Consider the following 16,522-nt stretch of genomic DNA (forward strand, 5'->3'; position numbering starts at 1 on the left):
TGCGCCACTTCTTCCGCAGTTCCGATTGGTTCTTTATCCATGACGCGTTGACGCGCCGCACTCTGTATGACATCCGAAGCTCTCATGGAACTCCGGCCTGAATGAATTCGGTCGCGGGAATTTCAAACGGTCAGATTCAGGCCCTACTTTTTCATTTCACCTCATTTCCCACTTTCTTAACCAGTGCAATGAGATTCCAGCTTCCTGCTTACCCTCAAGGACATTCCATTTACCCAGGATATCCAAACGATAAAATAGGGCACCCGGGCAATCCTGAAATGTCAATTGATAAATCTCCATTTATTAGATTTTAAAGCTCGACTGGGGAAAAGAGAGAAGCTGATCTTTATAATCCTCTAGTACTCTCTTGTTTTTCTCCCGCTCTCACAGCTGACATATAAAAAAAGGATAAACAGTCTCGCCGGTTGGGTGGTGACATTGAGGTAACATTACGTGGAATCGTATCGGCGCGCATGTGCGAGAGGTGGGCTTGAATAAAAAATGGCGGCAAGTGCGCGACTCGAAGGTGTGCGTGTTTTAATGCGGCTACACACGCGCGACCGTTACCGTGCTTCCCCCACGACGATGCGTTCGCGATACGCAACACGTGTTCGAGCGGTAAGGTGTGCTCTTCTAAAAGATGCGAACATCCCTGAAATTTATCCATTCGCGTTGGCGTCGAGTCGCCGGCGGACATTGCGCAGGCCCGTTGACACGATCGAGCGGCGACACGCTCTAGGATCGCGCCGAGGCAGCGACAGTTTCTCCGCGTTTATGTCGAAAATGTCCGGCAAAGGTGAGCGCGGCGGGGTGAATGCCAATGCGAGATTGTCCATTCGGCCCCGGAATATCTGACTGGGTTTCGCTCGCGTGCGGACTGGGCTAGACACATTAGGCGAGCCTGTCAATAATCGATGACCGACCGACTCCGCACCCACGACAGGTAAGAGGGTTCTCCCATAACGGACACATGCGTGGCTGTCGACTAGATTTCCAGGAATTTTGCAAAGGGAATAGGGAAATGGCTCGGCCTGTATGTATTCTTGCACCTCTCCAGTGAGGTACTGGTATCCTTCCCATTTACCCACTTTTCCGCGCTATCCTACTTTGCGCATTTCTTTTTTTTTCTTCTCTCACCGAGGATTTACGTTAACTAGGTCTTGTATGACGGATATGCTAACTCGATTACACTTTTCACCTGACAGTCTGCCTCGATTCCTAAGAACGTCTTCACCCTGGTCAAGATTTAACCCAGTTTGACAGAACGTGAGTTGTCAGCACACCTGCGGTCCATTAACATGACATAATTTCATTTCGAAAACCAGATCAGGTTTCCATTCAGAGAGCAATCGCTTCAAGGTAAATCCATAGTAGTAGAATCCATAGTCTCGAGATCTTTCCTTCTTTCCTCGTTTTTTTTTTATATACCTGTAAATCCGGAATTTGTTGTAATTAATAATATATAATTAGTATCACTACGCGGTATAACGGATTAACGCTTAAATAAATTATGTTTCGGTGGTTTTGTCAAAGCTGCTTGACTGCTACTGACGGTAGAAAAAAACATACATAGTCAATGAAGCTGATCATTGGGTTCGTGTTTAACTGCTGACCTGTATAAACGTTACAAATTTGCGTTTAAATTGTAAGCGTTTTTGTAGATTGTCAAAGATGTGTATATCCACTGTCCATGAAGGTGATACGAAAATACTGGAGCCTTTGAAAATGTATATAAAAGAAAACGCGAAAAATTGTACACGGTATCTGTGAACAAATTTGCAGGAGTGTTTGAAATATTGCCGTTAATCCATAGCAGCTAGCTTTTTCATCGAATGCAGACGCGTTTCCGCGATAATTGCAGCTATTAACTACACACGTTGTACATACACTGAAAAATAACGAGGCATCATCAGGTTTTTGTTATATGACGATTCGAGCAGAGGTCTCATAGGTACACAATTTTTGTCTCCTTTACCACTTGCGCATTTGTTTATTTGCCCAGTCTCTGTACAAGGTATAATAAATTGATTGTTGCATAATTCGAAGTACAGTGTGGTCGAGATTACGGATAGTCGAGGACGGAGGTCGTGGCCCTTAATTAAAATCTTCTGCCACTGTTGTCAATACCTCTCGTAGGTTGCGTGATTGTTACGTGTCGGTAATGACTGAGGTCGGGAAAATCGAATGTAGTCACTGAAGCTGATCCTGAAGTCCAAGGTTATTGTATTTTCCCCGCGAAACGGTCACCGATGTTGCATTAGTCCTTTTCTTTGAATTCTCCAACCGGTTCATTATCATATCCAGTTTTTATCAGTTCACCTTTAATTTTTTTCTATCTAATCAACTGGATAGCCGTGCGAGACAATCGTTTGTCAATAATTTATTAATTCTATAGTCTCGCGTCACATCTCGATGAAGAATATAGCTATGCAAAGGTAACGAGGTCAGTCATGGAAGATTGAGAAATAAAATATACGAATCCCTTCGATTAAACGGCTCGATGTTTGTGTAACTATTCAGATTGGTTATCTCATCTGAGTCGTTGCAGTGGATAATTGAAATGCAGCGGCCTGTTTTACTTTTCGAGAATCTGATTTTCTAGGTTTATAGAACGATTTTTCACATCCGAAAGGAGCAAGGAGAACAATGGCACGCTCCTTGTGAAATTTTCATGGGTAATTCGTAATATCGTTAAATTGCACTCGGTGCTGGGAAAGTACAGTACAATGACCTAAAACTAGAAGAGTGCACATTAGAGTTTGTAAGAAGAGAGAAAGGTTCGCGCTGCTATAACTGTGAATTGAATCGTTCTATAAAAGCTAATGGACTAGTTTCTTCTGCGTTGAAGTGTCTCACTAGTTTCCTTTGTTTCAGATCTTGAGTACAAAATCAAAAAATGTCGGACGTCGAAGGCGACGACGAGGTAAATAGACCTGCTAATAAAAACGTTTTAAATCGTGCAGTTTTTTTGGATCCCGAGATTAATTCGAGTATTTTTCAGTTCCAAGATGCTCAGGAAAGCTTTCCACAGTAAGTATTACGTGCGAAGCGGTATTTTGTATGCACCTAGCAAAGGAAACTGTACGAGTACTTATTAGTCCGGTGTTTCAAAGTGGCCATTAAAGTAGTGTTGCTGTTACGGTAACTGCGGTACAATCGGTAAAACGGTTGCCATTAACCTGCTGTAAACCATGTTTTGTAGGCCTACTTCTATGGACCTGGATACGTCTTTAAAGGAGGCAAGACAAGCGATTCACTGTTTCTTTAACAATAATTTCCAACAGGCGAAGAAGATATTGGAACCATGGGCAGACAGTAGTCTGTACCATTCTCTTGGGAACAGTGTATTTGCGTTTCTCGAGGCTATTTTAACATTTGAACATGTAAGGAGAGAACGACCGAATGCTTACCGTATGATCAGATTTCTAATACTGCTTAAATCTTTCAGAAACACATTGAAAAGGCGTCGGAAGCTCTGAAGCAATGCATGACTGTATGTTCAAAGTATCGAAAGCACACGACCATTACGCATAATATTGGGAAGATGGTGAAGAGAGCTAATTACTCTAATTATTCGATCGGTAAATGCATTATAAACGCTTGTCCATGTCGAAGTCTCGTCGCTTAATCGCATGAAAAAACTTACTAATTCCACGTATTCTCGTTAAGATTATATTAATTCGAGTAACAAACAGCTGAAAATTGGTTGTACTGGACGAAATAATTGCCCCCTTGAGACTGTGGTAACGCCAGCACAGTCAATTTACAGCATGTAACCTACTAAATAACCGTGAGCGTTTCAATTACGGTATATTGTTTCCTGATAGTGCAAAATTGGTCTGCTTAGCGAAGAGAGATTTCGGACAGTGAAATCTGCCTCTAGAGCGTTCAACTCGTTAAATTTTTCATTTCATTCACGATATCGGATTGGGTTAATACAATTCGATATCGTACGCATGATCTAATATATTGTTCTATGAATGGGTGATATGTTCCACTGGAAAAATAGTTTCATCCTGTCGATCTCAACCATAGACGGAGTTAGTGCATGCAGGGAATGACAAAAAATTGATATTACAGAGGAGGTGCATGCGGAACTGTGCTATGCCGAATCGCTCCTATTGAAGGCGATGCTTACATTCGTGGAGGACGAGACTCTGGTCAGCTTTGTGAAGGCTGGATTGAAAATTCGTACCTGCTTTCTTTCGTACAAGTAAATCATAAGTAGTACTCGTGTAATCGGCCGTTCTTCTTCTTTCCAGAGATGTGGAAAGTGTAATTCAGCTACAATTGCTATTATAGACGATTGTCGTGTAATTCATTGATTTTTAAAAGCATATTTTAATTTTTTACAAGAGCACATGCCATGCAAGTTCATTAAAGTACTAAGATAATATCGTAACCGTTACGCATATAAATTTAAATCGTTCGAAGCTTAAATGAATGCATCAGTAATTTGCAATGGTAATTAAACGACATTTTTCACATCGGGGAATTCAACTCACATATATGTTATCTGAATTTTTTGCTATCGCTGAGTGTTCATATTGACGATATCTGTAGGGAATGCCAGACGATCTTAAAAACGAGAAAGTGGGAAAGCGATGTTCATCGAATACATTTTGAAAGTGGAGTACGGATGGGCATCGGGACGTTTAATCTGGTATGATTGTAGTCTCGGTGATAGTATCAATTAACTTCGGCGACCTCAATTAATTTCAGTTTATCAATTTCTAGATGATATCGTTGTTACCAAGTCGGGCAATCAAGTTACTGGAGTTTATTGGATTCTCTGGAGATAAGGTACGGAGTCACTTCTTGGTTATTCACGCACTCCAGAAGCTGGCATTAACGAACATTCTTCCGCAATGTCTTTCAATAAACATTTTCCTGTAATTCACAGAATTTTGGCCTGTCCCAGTTACAAGCCGGATGCAAGGAACGGAATGGTATACGCCAGGTGCTTTGTGTTATGACTTTGTTATCATACAACTTGATCGTATCTTTTATACTGAGCCACGCTGAAAGCGACCTGCAATGGTGTGAAAAAACTCTTGACGAACAATTAAGTCTTTATCCGAACGGTGTCTGGTTCCTCTTTTTCAAAGGAAGACTCGAGTTTATAAAAGGTAATCTCGACTCGTCTATCGAGTGGTATAAAAAGTCCTGGAAAAGCCAAGATCTGTGGCCTCAATTCCATCATCTTTGCTTTTGGGAGCTAATGTGGGCTCACTGTGTTCAACTGCAGTGGGATGAAGCTGTCGTATACGCTAGTAAGCTTGCCGAATCGTCCAATTGGTCGCGAACAATTTATCTCTATCAGAAAGCGGCAATCCTTATTATGTCAAAGCCAGACGCGATGAGTCAAACGAAACAGGATATTGAGAATCTTTTGACGCAAGCACCGACTTTCAAGCAACGCATTGCCGGGAAATCGTTACCCATGGAAAAGTTCGTCATTAAAAAGTCTGAACGTTACTTCGCCCAAAGGAAGAAACTTATTCTCCCTGTGTTTGAACTGATGTTTGTTTGGAACATGTTCAGGGTAGTCGGCAAACGAGAAGATTTGCTTATGAATGTACTAAAAGTCATTGAGCAAGAGGAAAAACTCTTAAATGCATCGCCGTAAGTTTGATCCCACGGTCGTATGTAAATTAAGAACTAATGCAAATTGTCGGATTTATCGAAATGTACATTTGATGAGTAAAAAGTCACTTAATTTCAGGAAAACGGAATATCACGTAGACAACTCATCGCTCCTCTTACTTTTGAAAGGAGCCTGCCTAAGACAAATGAAAAAACCATTTCTGGCTGAGGACTGTTTGAAGCGTGTTATTTTATCAGAGAAACAACTCAAGGAAGATACATATTTACCTCCTTATGCGGCGGTTGAGCTGGCTTTACTCGCTCGCGATCAGGGCAATAAGGAAGTAGCGATTGTCCTTTTGGAAAATGCAAGGTTTGTCTTTGTTGACTCATTCTGTTATTATACTCTGTAATATATTTACTCCGTTTGCTGTATGATATTATTTCTAGATATAGTCAAAGATAAACTTTCCTATTTAATTTGACAAAAAACTTGCATTCCAGGAAGAACTTTACTGGATATTTTCTCGAATCCAGATTGCATTTCAGGATCCATTCTGATTTGATGGACCTTACAGGGAAGAATCCAGAGGAACCCATTATAACTAACAACGTCGATGCTGCGGGTCCTAGTACCGACATATCAGCGCCTAATGATATAAATGACAGTGAACCGGTTACGAAAATTAAGACTCCAATGCAAAGGATGTCCCTGTAAAGTGATTTATTTTGTATTGACAAATGCTGCACGATTAATGTTAAATGTAACTAAGTTTCAAGTAAAAGCCATTTATACGGGTTGAGATTGTAGCATATAGATTTCTTGGTTACAATCGTTTTTCATTGCAGGAACTGCCTAGGAACAGTAAAAGTGGCACCTACCGATTATATTGAATTCGCCATTGATGAATAATTAGTAATTTAACGATTAATTTCATATGTACATATACGTAAGTGAAAATGTGTGAAATAAAGTAATTTTCTAGTAGATAATTAACACGTATACTTAGTGTACTATTCTTTATTTTGGTTTTGTATACATTGCGTTTTATCTTATATTGCAAAACAATTGTAAAACTGTCCAGAGCTTAGCCCATAGATATCTAGACCTTGTATTGCAGGGAAAGGGGTAAATTCGAATGCACGTGAGCCGTCAACTCACTCACATATGCTCACACGGTTAATCAGTTGAGTGAGCCGCCAACGGCGACTGGTAGATGGTACCGCCATCACGAGTGCGCGAGCTCCTATCAGAAATTCGTTGCGCCGCCCTTGGGGGCAAAAAACGGTGAAAGCTAACGTACGAAACCAGAGGGCAGCACAGAATGCGATCGCACGATCCTGCCCGTGAGCAATCTCCCAACTCATCTCTGAAATTACTTGGAGTGTTTTTAAACAGGTTAGGTCATGGCTGTTATAGGAAGAACGTTTTATCAAGAGCTTAGACAAAGCTTACAATGTTTACAGGCACTTCGCGTAGGTCAGTATGAAATAAGTACAAACTGTGAGCGAAAATATTTAATCTTCACTCAATATTTACAATGTTGTGCTGTTCATGTTTCTTTCCAGTAACAGAATATTGTCAAGTTTATTCAGATATAAGCATTTAATACGTTTATTATTTAATTATAAGAAATGGCGATACTTAAACAAGTTTTTTTCAGTTGCAAAAAAAATCGGAACTGCAGCCGCATCAGAATCTATCTCAAAAGACGAGACGTTAAGCAAGAAGGAACGTAAGCCATTATCGGACTTGAAACGTGCAATGCAGGAACAACAGTTTAAAGTACCACTAGAATATCGATTCGTTTATCCAGAATTTTTGCCTGATCCAAATGTTTCGTATCGTAATCATCTTAGAGAAAAATTAGAACGACGAGATATGTTGGCTCGAAGAAAAAATGTTCCTATACCTGAATTTTATGTGGGTTCCATTCTGGCAGTTCAATACTCGGATCTTCATGCACCTGGAAAAACCAATAGATTTGTAGGGATCTGTATTCAAAGAAAGGGAACAGGATTAAGAGCTCAATTCATTTTAAGAAATGTGGTAGACAAAGAAGCAGTTGAAGTACTTTATGATATGTATGATCCTGCAATTCAACAAATAGATTGCTTGAGGTACGATATATTGTAATTGAAATTAATCCAAGCATATGCATACTGTCATCTGGGATCATATTTTAATTTCTTAATATTTTGTAGACTTGAAAAGAGGCTTGATGAAGAATTGCTTTATCTTCGTGATGCTCCTCTAGAATATAGTACGTTCCCATTTGATATGGAACCGGAATATTTGCCAGAAGGTGCCAAAGTTCCAGTAAATGACATTAAAATACCGCTGAATCCTCCACCATGGGTGATGAGATGGGAAAGAAAAGAACTAAAAGGAATTCAAGATGTTATGCCTCTTATTAGTGTAAAAAGGAAGAAAAAATCTACAATTGAAGCTAAACCTTGGGAAAGATATGATCTAATGAAGATTTACAGGTATATATTAATTATTGCAATTTTTCTTTTTAAATAATGGAACTATGTAGAATTTGTAGGAACAGTTTAAACAAACGTTTTTATTATAGGGAAACTATTCCCCAAGAGGAGCAAATGGTAATATTTTCTGAAATATATTCCGAGTTACACGCACTTGAAGCTACGCAACACAAAATAGCACGCAAGCGTATATTTGTTCGTCCTAAGAAAACTGGTTAAAAGCGTAGAGATAAGCTCATTTGTTATTGCATACTAACAATAAACAATTCTATACATGAATTCAATGTCGTATCATGGCGTGCATTGGTGTTTCTGTTTGCACTGTACTGAAATCTGCATCCAATTTAAAGACGAGTATAGGTTGTCAAAGTGTTTTTGCTAAGTCCTTTATTTTTACATTTGTACGAACTGCACAAGTTTAGATGTACTTAATTTTAAAAATAGAAACTTCATACATACAGGGAAGGATTGGAAAAGATTTGTTCTAAAAAAAAAACGATATATAAAATAAATCTACATTCGCTGTGCCTAGGTCCAAAATATCAAAATGAATAATTATAACAATGTTATTTCACAAATGTAATAATTGATTGCTATGGTTTTACAAAATACTTTTTCATTCTTATGATTTTCCGTTGCACGATTCTGTAACTTGTTTATTTTTTAAATCTTAACAACACGTGAAATTGTTATTCCTGACGATTTTTTGGATTTGTAAGAAATATGGTGTGAAATAATCTATTGGGCGTAAGTAGAAGCAGTTGTAGTTGTACACATATACTACACTGTTTTCAGTTCTATCGTCACACTAAACATACATGTATGTTGTGCAAGAGATGAGTAGTAAGAAAATAGTTTTTTTTTCTCTTTTGGTGGAGCGTATCAATGAATGTAAAATGATAATGTTACACGTAAGTATTCACGAGTCAAGAACGCACAAGTGAGTTGAGAAAATATAAACATATTTTAATAAGTTCCTTTTTGTGTAGCTGTTACGAACTTGTCAAAAAGAATTTCAGTATTTTGGTTACTACGTCGTTTGTAATCCAGGGACTCATTGTTAAGCTACTTCAATATTGCACTGAATATTTCACAAGACCGTTATTGTACACTACCGTATTCAGCACTCAAAATGAGATATTGCATTTCCTAGATGAGATTTCTAATCTAAGATTACAGTAGAGACATCAGTTATAAGTTAGATACGCGTTTTATACTACAACGCTTCCACTTGTGTAAAAATTTCATTTACTTCATTAAGACTTTATTTCGGTCTCATTGAGTCTCTTAACACTTTCTGTGTGAACCAAAGCGAGCTTTTCTATCTAACATCTTAATAATATTCCACTTGTTCCAAGTTATTTGGAAGATTACGTAAAAAAAAACATCTTACAAGAATTCATAAAGATATGGCGTTTAAGTTTCTATATGAGAGGATATTGATTCGCTATTTACAATGTTCAATTTTTTGAGAAATAAATTGTATCCTTAAATAATTGGGGAACGATTCTTTTTGGTACATAAACCCAGTGTCTATCTCCAAATTACACGTTTTACAATGACAATGTATTCACTTCAGGCCGTTTCTTATTATCGTCATAAAACCACTTACTAGCATCCGCTCGTGCTAATGTTGTACCGTGTGACTGTAAAACTAGCAATATTTCATTACAGTAACATGTTATAACCACGAAAAACATCGTTCGACGTAAATGGCTTGACGTATACGTATTTCCAAAATGCGCACTAAATGCTCTAATAACTTTGTTTCCGGAAATTATTTCAACGTGTTTTTCTAGCATTCCAAAATCAATACAGGGCCATATCTAAAGGTGTAACCTTTTCATTATACAGGCCTTTGAAGATATAATTCTCACAAATTGTGTAATGCTGTAATGACATTACATATAACAACATATGTTAGATCAGTTGATTGGAAATCTGCGAATGTAAATATGAATAAAATTAACTGGTCAGTAAGGCGACATTAATTTCTTTGACCATCTTAACGCGATACAACATCTTTATAAGATGTTCCTTGGCGAGAGGTGATGTAGAATACCAAACTGGACTATCCGGTACACAGCTCCGTTCTGGCAGAAGGTAGAAAACGTCGTTACGAGTTTTTACGCTTTCTGGGCTGATGACAAGAATATTACATTTAAAGCGTTGCTTTGTATTTTTACGTTTTTTGGTATACTAATCGTGTCACTTACCATTTGGATAAATAAAATTCGTACAGTTTAACTGGACACCTTAAAGGGTTTTCTTCATTTTCCTGCTGCTCGTAAACTTTTTTCTTCCTGGAGTTTGCTTCTGAGAAGTAAAAGGTTTCATTTTTACGTCAACGAGCATTTTCATATTAATAAAAATAAATTTTAGCGTTTCTTACCTAGAGTGGACTGTGGTGGATAAAAACGTAAGAGAACATTTCTCGAACCAGGGACTTTTCCTGCAATTGCAGCAGGTTGTGCTGCTGGATTTCGTTTCCAGTGTTTCATAATGTGCGAAAACGATAGCTGCATATGTTCTTCTACTGTCTGCAGTATACAATTCAACTAATGACACTACCCTAATACACTGAGCTAATTAACTAATGATAATGTATTGAAATTAACGACGAAAATTAGTACACTGTTATTCTTACCACCAAATTGAAATGTTTTGTGTTGAAGAACATAAGAGTACTTAAGAGCACATGGGGGGAATGTGCTCCGAGCTGCTTACACTCCCATAAATGTTCTTCTTCAACTCTTGTCACTATATACTCTGCAAGTTGAACAATTGAAATAGTAATTAACCAATGACCAAAAACTTGAAATACATTGATTGATAAAAAAAAATATATGTACTAACGGGCATCGTTGTAAAGAACGGAAAATTTTTTTGCAACTTCGTTCAAGCAGTCTGTGAACTTTTCATAGTACGAATCCGTAAAAATATTGTCTATTCTATTATTTTCAAACAGGTATTGTTGTATTCCTGTAAGAAACACACTTCCTGTTACATCCTTTTAAGTTTTAAATAATCGTACTGTCAATTATAGTAATTTAAATATACCTAAACATAAGTAATATATCGTGTCAGGTGCATACTCAGCACCATTAGGCTTCCTAACCTCTTTTACAAAGAGACACAAGGAATAATTTAACTCATCCGCTGTCAATTGTAATAAGTCAGTCTTAAATAACTTGACTTTCCTTGTTGGAGTACTCTGTTTCTCTAACTCTGCATTTTTTGTAACAACCTAAATCAAAATATTGCGTTAAAAATAGTGAAATATGTATTAGAATTCATGAAGATAATAAAATCACTTGTTTAAATTCTTTACATTATTAAACTCAAAATTTACCCATTGTCTCCAAGCATTTACTCCGAATGTATACTTAAGAGCCATATTAGCATCGGGCTTCTCTATTGGTTCCATAATTCTCGGTTGAGGAGGTTGAGAATCTGGAGGTGGCATTAGTGGTATATCGTTTGCTCCCGATACTCTCCTACCTCGTTTACTTGGTGTAGATCTTGGCTTGTAAGAAACTATACGTTTTCTGCCACGAGTAGCAGCTATAAGTCGTTCTGGTTGAACTGTCAAAATAGGGAATAAAAACTTAATTTGAAAACTCCATATTGGTCGCGTTTGATTCAATGGGTTCAATACTAACCATCATTATCCATGGCTGCTTCTGGCTGAGAAGGAGTCTGAGTCGCTGTAATAGTATTTGGTGTTAGTGCAGCTTCGAGATCTACAGCTGGTTCGTCCAATTCTCCAGTGGCCATTTTTAATGCCATTTGCAACATATCGTCACCAAATGTATTACTGGAGTCAACTGCATCTGGACTAAAACCATCGGTATGCGAATTCCCCCGTTCCTCGCCATCGTCATCCCTAAACAAAAGGAATACTTGAAATGAGAGATCAATCATAGAACAAGTCCTTGATAAGAATTTGGTTTCTCAGAGGTGTGCGATTACCTGTTGTCTTCAGCTGAATCCGAATCACTTTCATTTACTTTTTTCTCAGTGGCTACCATTTCAGCCATCATAAGCAATTCAGCTTCAAAAGGATCGGCTGGTATTTTCTCTTGTATCCTTTTGATATCTTTAAAAATTCCTTTAGCACTGTTTCTTGTGGTTGGAATAAAAATAGGAACTGGAATTGGAAGTGGAAATGGAAATGGAACTGGATAAGGCATACTGTACATATGCATCGGAACTGGTACATAAATAGGCACTGGGATTGGGACAGCTATTTGTTGAATTTCATCGGTTTGGGTGGACTTGGAGCAAGGGTGAGGTCGGACAGAGACACCTTTGGTGTGTACTACGGGCTTACACTGTGTACTCTTATTGTGAACCTTCACTGGACTAGGTGGCCTGGTTATCACTTGTTGCTTGTAAATAACTTGCGTAGCTTGACCATGGACGGTCGTACTTTGGGGCACTGGAACTACGTTATTAACTGAAGTATTAACGTTCTGCTGACTGGTTGGACTGGCTTGTTGACTTAGAGATTGGCCATTTCCCATTGATGCTAAACTCGTCACCGAAGAAATCACAGGCAAATTTTTTTTAGGTTGAATTTCAGTAGGTTTTGGAGGAGCTGGAATTATCGTTCTTTGTGGTATTGTTCGTTTAGGCATGCCAGTTGGAACTGGGTCATCGCTGGAAGGTATTGTGATTGGAGACTTTGTGTATTGGGCTTGGAAGTTCATCACACAATTGTACGAACAGAAATTTCGTATCGTCGCATCCGACATGGTAAGATGATATTGGGCTTGAGAAAATTCTTTGCAGAAGTCGCAGTTTATGCGTCTCGCAGAAACGGCATTGATGGATACCTATTGAAGATAAACCATTGAATTTCTAATAGCATATATAATTTACAATGAATGCTAATAAGAAATGTTCAAGAATTTTACCTGATATAGTGTTAGACAATTTAAACTGCACATCATCATCACTTGTCCAGTCTTAAGTTCTTTTTTGATCATGTCAAAATTATACTTCTTCACCTTACACCAATTACAAGGTACAATTTTTCTATTTGTAATTATAAAAATGTTCAAGCACGTTTTAGTACAAAAGGTATGAGCCTCGTTCTCATAGAATACAACGAAGGTTTTCTTATTTGGAAGTTCAAAGAATTTTTTGCACGTTGAACACTGATCAGGATCAACCTTGTTAACAAACTTGAATGCCGCAAAACACGGATCGCTGCAAATTGCCACTGAATTGGTCCTACCTATTTGAACTTCGCAGTGTACAATTTTTTCCTGAAAGTGAAAGGGCATTATTATCATTGAATAATCTTTAATATTAAGAAAAACAAAAAAGTTAATACCTCCTGGCAGACACTGCATGCTTTCTTTTCCGAACAAAGTGGCTCTGCAGAACTCATTTTAGTATATTTTTCCATGCAATCCTGAGTGCAAAAGTCTTTAAATTGTCCTTTATCACCAACGGGTGCTAAAAAACCTTCAGCTCCTGAGCTTATATCCTTTTGACAATAACTGCAAACTTTAAGACCTTTCTTAAACTCTTCCAGACAGGTTGAACAGCAAAATTGTCTAACATCGTAACCAAATCGCACACAATATTTTCCAAGGCTTACAGCTTGAACCGAGCCGTTACAATTTCTACAATAACTTCCGTATTTTATTTGAAATTTTCCCAAACATTCCTCATTGCAAAACTCCATTGTTTCCCAAGACAGATTACGTTCATCAGTTGGTTCTACAATAAGAAGACAATTTGCACATCGCTTTTCACGTTTAGAATTAACGCCATCACTTGGTATGTCCGTTGCTTTATTGTTTGCCAGGGTAAATGCAGTTTGGCATACTTTGGAACATACACTGAAACACTCTGATCCAACTTTAACTTTAATTTTACATGGTTTCTCCTCGTTGCATTGCTTGCATATTTCCTTGGAAAGAATTTCTTCAATTTCTGAATTTTTGGATTCTTCGTCCACATCTATAATATCTGTTGTGATCACATTTTCACCAGGTGTATCTCGTTTCTTCTGTTCATCTGCTTTATCCTCATTGCTACTATCTGTACTATGTGACTTAGACTCTTTTAAATCACTGGAAGTTCTTCTTGTAATTCTAGTTGCTTTTTTCTTGACAACTTCACCATCTTTTTTGGACTCACTGATGACTGCCGGTTCTTCTGACTTTTCATTTTCAGTGGATTCCTTATTTTCTGTTTCAGTTGGTTTTTGTGGAATAATTACTTTCATACTGTCTGGTATTATGCATAATTCATCATCTTGACCAGGCAAAACAGTGGATTGCTCCTCATCCGTTTCCATTTGTGTTATTTCGCTGGCATTATTACTTTTTTCAGAATCATCCACACCTTCGATTTGTGGTTTATCCTTTGTGGACTTATTAGAAGATACATTGTTTTTATTTTTAGATAATTTATCAACGTCATTTGTAGAGTCATCAAATTCTTCAGTTTCAGTTGCAGTTAGGTTTTGGGAATTGTTTACTGGCTCAACCGTATCCTCAAGAATAGTTTTGTCCGTTTCATTCTCTGATCCTGCACCCGTCTTGCTATCATCATCATAATTATCTTTGAATTTACCATCTTTAGCATTTACTACATCTTGGAGATTATCAGCTTGATCTCCTAGTTTTCGGAAATTTCCTTCACCCGCTTCAGTTTCCATTGGTTCCATGTTTTCTGATGCAAGATTTTCACCTCCAAATGGGTCTTCTGCATCTATCGATTGACATTCTATTTGAGAATCATCCTGTTTATCTTGAGATATTTGTACAAATTCAGTATTTTCAGGCTCAATGATGGTTTTATCCACTGCACTGTCTTTATCTGGGTTATCAGAATCATTGTCATCTTTTTTTGAGTCAACTGAAGGAATTTCATCATTTTCTCTATAAACTGGAGATGTGGGTTTGTCCTTAGTACCTCCATCTTCACTAGTGCATTCTCCTGCTTGACTTTCTGAAGCATTTTCACTGACAACGCTGTCTACTGCCTCTTGAGATTCATCATTTTGCAGTTCTGGTGGATCTGGTGGATAAACTGATTTTTTCCCTGAAGCTACCTCAGTGTTTGGTGATACTGAAGCAGAGTCCTCCTTCTCAACTGAAGCACTATTGGATGTTATTTTAGAGCTATTTAATTCCTGTACATCTGGATTTAATTGATCTTTATCTACATGAGTTTTCGTATCAGACTTTAATATTTTTTTCCCCTTTGCACCTTTAAGACCATCGACACTTCCTTTACTTTTTGTGTTCGAACTATCAGCCTTTAAACCAGTTTTTTCTTTACTGTTACTTGATTTACCAGCTTTGCAATCCGATGAATCGCTATCAACTTTCTTAGTATCCGATTTTCTACATTCCTCTGAAAGTTCTTTAGGAGAATCGTCCTCTGAACGAGCTGTTTCTGCTAATTCAGATGTTTCCTTTAAAGGTGACGTATCGGACTCTTTTTCCATAGTGTGTGGCTGGCTGCTACCGTGTTTCTCTAGTGCAATAATAACGTGTCATTCATTCCGTTATACCTAAAAGACAAATATCAAGAATTAGACAAACTGTAACAATCACTATGCAATGGTCTTGCACTATATACCTTAGTACCATTAAACTTAAATTAAACCATTACTTCTATAATATGGTCAAATAAGTATCCATTACATTTTAGCATGCATTCAAGGTACTTTGAATACGCACAAAAAAATCACTAGCTGATTATTGGTTACTCGTTGCCATTGTGGGGAAACGTGAAAAACAATAGTTTATACACCATGGAATTACGAATGAAATATATAAAACAGAAAAGCATCGTCTTGATGAAAGAACGAATTTGCAGGTCCTTTATAAGTATATCTTGAAAACTGACGTTCCATTGTCAAACGATCGAAACGCGCACTAGAAAGTCCAAACTTAACCAAAGAAACAGCGAAACTGAGGTTATGTCAAAAAGGGCCACTAAACGGCCATATTGCATGTGTTACTTGTATTTCGGCATTCAATGTAACTTTTCAGTAAAATGAAAAAATATTATAAGTCAACATAGAGTAACTGAAATACACTGAAAGGGCCAACGCAACAGATTCTCAGAAAGATTTTGGGGGAACGTCAAGTTCAGTCAAATTTCACTATCAAACAAACACGCCGCATTGCTCGCCCTCGGTAGATTCCTGCCGCAAAAGTTTAACACTGCGATCAGTAACTGGTGGATTTTCTACGGTTTTGAGAAAGTATGTACCTTACGGTGATTTCAAACCCGTCGAATGCTGTGAATTCCCAAAACTCCTTTGGATTTCGTTTCGCGGCTTTTAAGCACAAACATCACAACCAATGAATTCAAACGTACCTAGAAGAATAATTCTATAGGGAAAAATGAGACCTTACTTGAATCTCTTAGTACTAATTTTATCCTGTAGGAGTGAGAAGCAGCGCTCTCT

At 37.8% G+C, this 16,522-nt stretch overlaps 3 protein-coding genes across 7 annotated transcripts; 2 read left to right on the top strand and 1 right to left on the bottom strand.

Annotated features, from left to right (window-relative positions):
- Nucleotides 1–611: 611 nt before the first annotated feature.
- LOC105699896 (tetratricopeptide repeat protein 39B) lies at nt 612–6,589 on the top strand. Of its 3 annotated transcripts, XM_023433862.1 has the most exons (12): nt 612–943; nt 1,206–1,359; nt 2,875–2,923; nt 3,002–3,030; nt 3,203–3,383; nt 3,449–3,581; nt 4,081–4,213; nt 4,564–4,663; nt 4,738–4,803; nt 4,904–5,625; nt 5,726–5,959; nt 6,091–6,579. In XM_023433862.1, the coding sequence occupies exons 3-12, from the start codon at nt 2,897–2,899 to the stop codon at nt 6,302–6,304; spliced, it is 1,839 nt and encodes a 612-aa protein (XP_023289630.1). In that variant the 5' UTR covers nt 612–943; nt 1,206–1,359; nt 2,875–2,896; the 3' UTR covers nt 6,305–6,579. The 3 variants fall into 3 exon arrangements, with proteins under 3 accessions (XP_023289630.1, XP_012280732.1, XP_012280731.1); XM_012425309.2 differs by lacking the exon at nt 1,206–1,359 and having other exon boundaries at nt 613–943; XM_012425308.2 differs by lacking the exons at nt 612–943; nt 1,206–1,359 and having other exon boundaries at nt 2,897–2,923; nt 6,091–6,350; nt 6,436–6,589.
- A 337-nt stretch (nt 6,590–6,926) lies between these two features.
- Nucleotides 6,927–8,355, top strand: LOC105699849 (39S ribosomal protein L19, mitochondrial). Its single transcript, XM_012425216.1, has 4 exons — nt 6,927–7,066; nt 7,251–7,707; nt 7,792–8,076; nt 8,166–8,355. The coding sequence occupies exons 1-4, from the start codon at nt 6,994–6,996 to the stop codon at nt 8,293–8,295; spliced, it is 945 nt and encodes a 314-aa protein (XP_012280639.1). The 5' UTR covers nt 6,927–6,993; the 3' UTR covers nt 8,296–8,355.
- Nucleotides 8,347–16,404, bottom strand: LOC105699848 (zinc finger MYM-type protein 3). 3 transcript variants are annotated; one of them, XM_012425215.2, is made up of 12 exons: nt 16,324–16,404; nt 13,418–15,616; nt 12,996–13,349; nt 12,049–12,914; nt 11,739–11,962; nt 11,429–11,661; nt 11,137–11,323; nt 10,933–11,058; nt 10,724–10,845; nt 10,469–10,616; nt 10,293–10,392; nt 8,347–10,216 (listed from the first exon to the last, which is right to left on the bottom strand). In XM_012425215.2, the coding sequence occupies exons 2-12, from the start codon at nt 15,548–15,550 to the stop codon at nt 10,042–10,044; spliced, it is 4,668 nt and encodes a 1,555-aa protein (XP_012280638.1). In that variant the 5' UTR covers nt 15,551–15,616; nt 16,324–16,404; the 3' UTR covers nt 8,347–10,041. The 3 variants fall into 3 exon arrangements, with proteins under 3 accessions (XP_012280638.1, XP_012280636.1, XP_012280637.1); XM_012425213.1 differs by lacking the exon at nt 16,324–16,404 and adding an exon at nt 15,786–16,298 and having other exon boundaries at nt 10,042–10,216; XM_012425214.1 differs by lacking the exon at nt 16,324–16,404 and adding an exon at nt 15,685–15,773 and having other exon boundaries at nt 10,042–10,216.
- Nucleotides 16,405–16,522: the final 118 nt, after the last annotated feature.

The sequence above is a fragment of the Orussus abietinus genome, unplaced genomic scaffold (assembly GCF_000612105.2).
Source record: "Orussus abietinus isolate OABI.00-Male unplaced genomic scaffold, Oabi_2.0 scaffold19, whole genome shotgun sequence".
In the NCBI taxonomy this organism is placed as follows: domain Eukaryota; kingdom Metazoa; phylum Arthropoda; class Insecta; order Hymenoptera; family Orussidae; genus Orussus; species Orussus abietinus.

Bases quoted from the DNA above. Each gene is read 5' to 3' on its own strand.
- LOC105699896 (XM_023433862.1), top strand. From the start codon at position 2,897: ATGTCGGACGTCGAAGGCGACGACGAG. The intron at 3,031-3,202 runs GTAAGTATTACG...CATGTTTTGTAG, and splicing joins GCTCAGGAAAGCTTTCCACA to GCCTACTTCTATGGACCTGG. The intron at 5,960-6,090 runs GTTTGTCTTTGT...CTTGCATTCCAG, and splicing joins GTCCTTTTGGAAAATGCAAG to GAAGAACTTTACTGGATATT.
- LOC105699849 (XM_012425216.1), top strand. From the start codon at position 6,994: ATGGCTGTTATAGGAAGAACGTTTTATCAAGAGCTTAGACAAAGCTTA. The intron at 7,067-7,250 runs GTCAGTATGAAA...AGTTTTTTTCAG, and splicing joins TTTACAGGCACTTCGCGTAG to TTGCAAAAAAAATCGGAACT. The intron at 7,708-7,791 runs GTACGATATATT...AATATTTTGTAG, and splicing joins CAACAAATAGATTGCTTGAG to ACTTGAAAAGAGGCTTGATG.
- LOC105699848 (XM_012425215.2), bottom strand. From the start codon at position 15,550: ATGGAAAAAGAGTCCGATACGTCACCTTTAAAGGAAACATCTGAATTA. The intron at 11,662-11,738 runs GTTAGTATTGAA...CTATTTTGACAG, and splicing joins AGCAGCCATGGATAATGATG to TTCAACCAGAACGACTTATA. The intron at 10,393-10,468 runs GTAAGAAACGCT...TTTACTTCTCAG, and splicing joins TCCACCACAGTCCACTCTAG to AAGCAAACTCCAGGAAGAAA.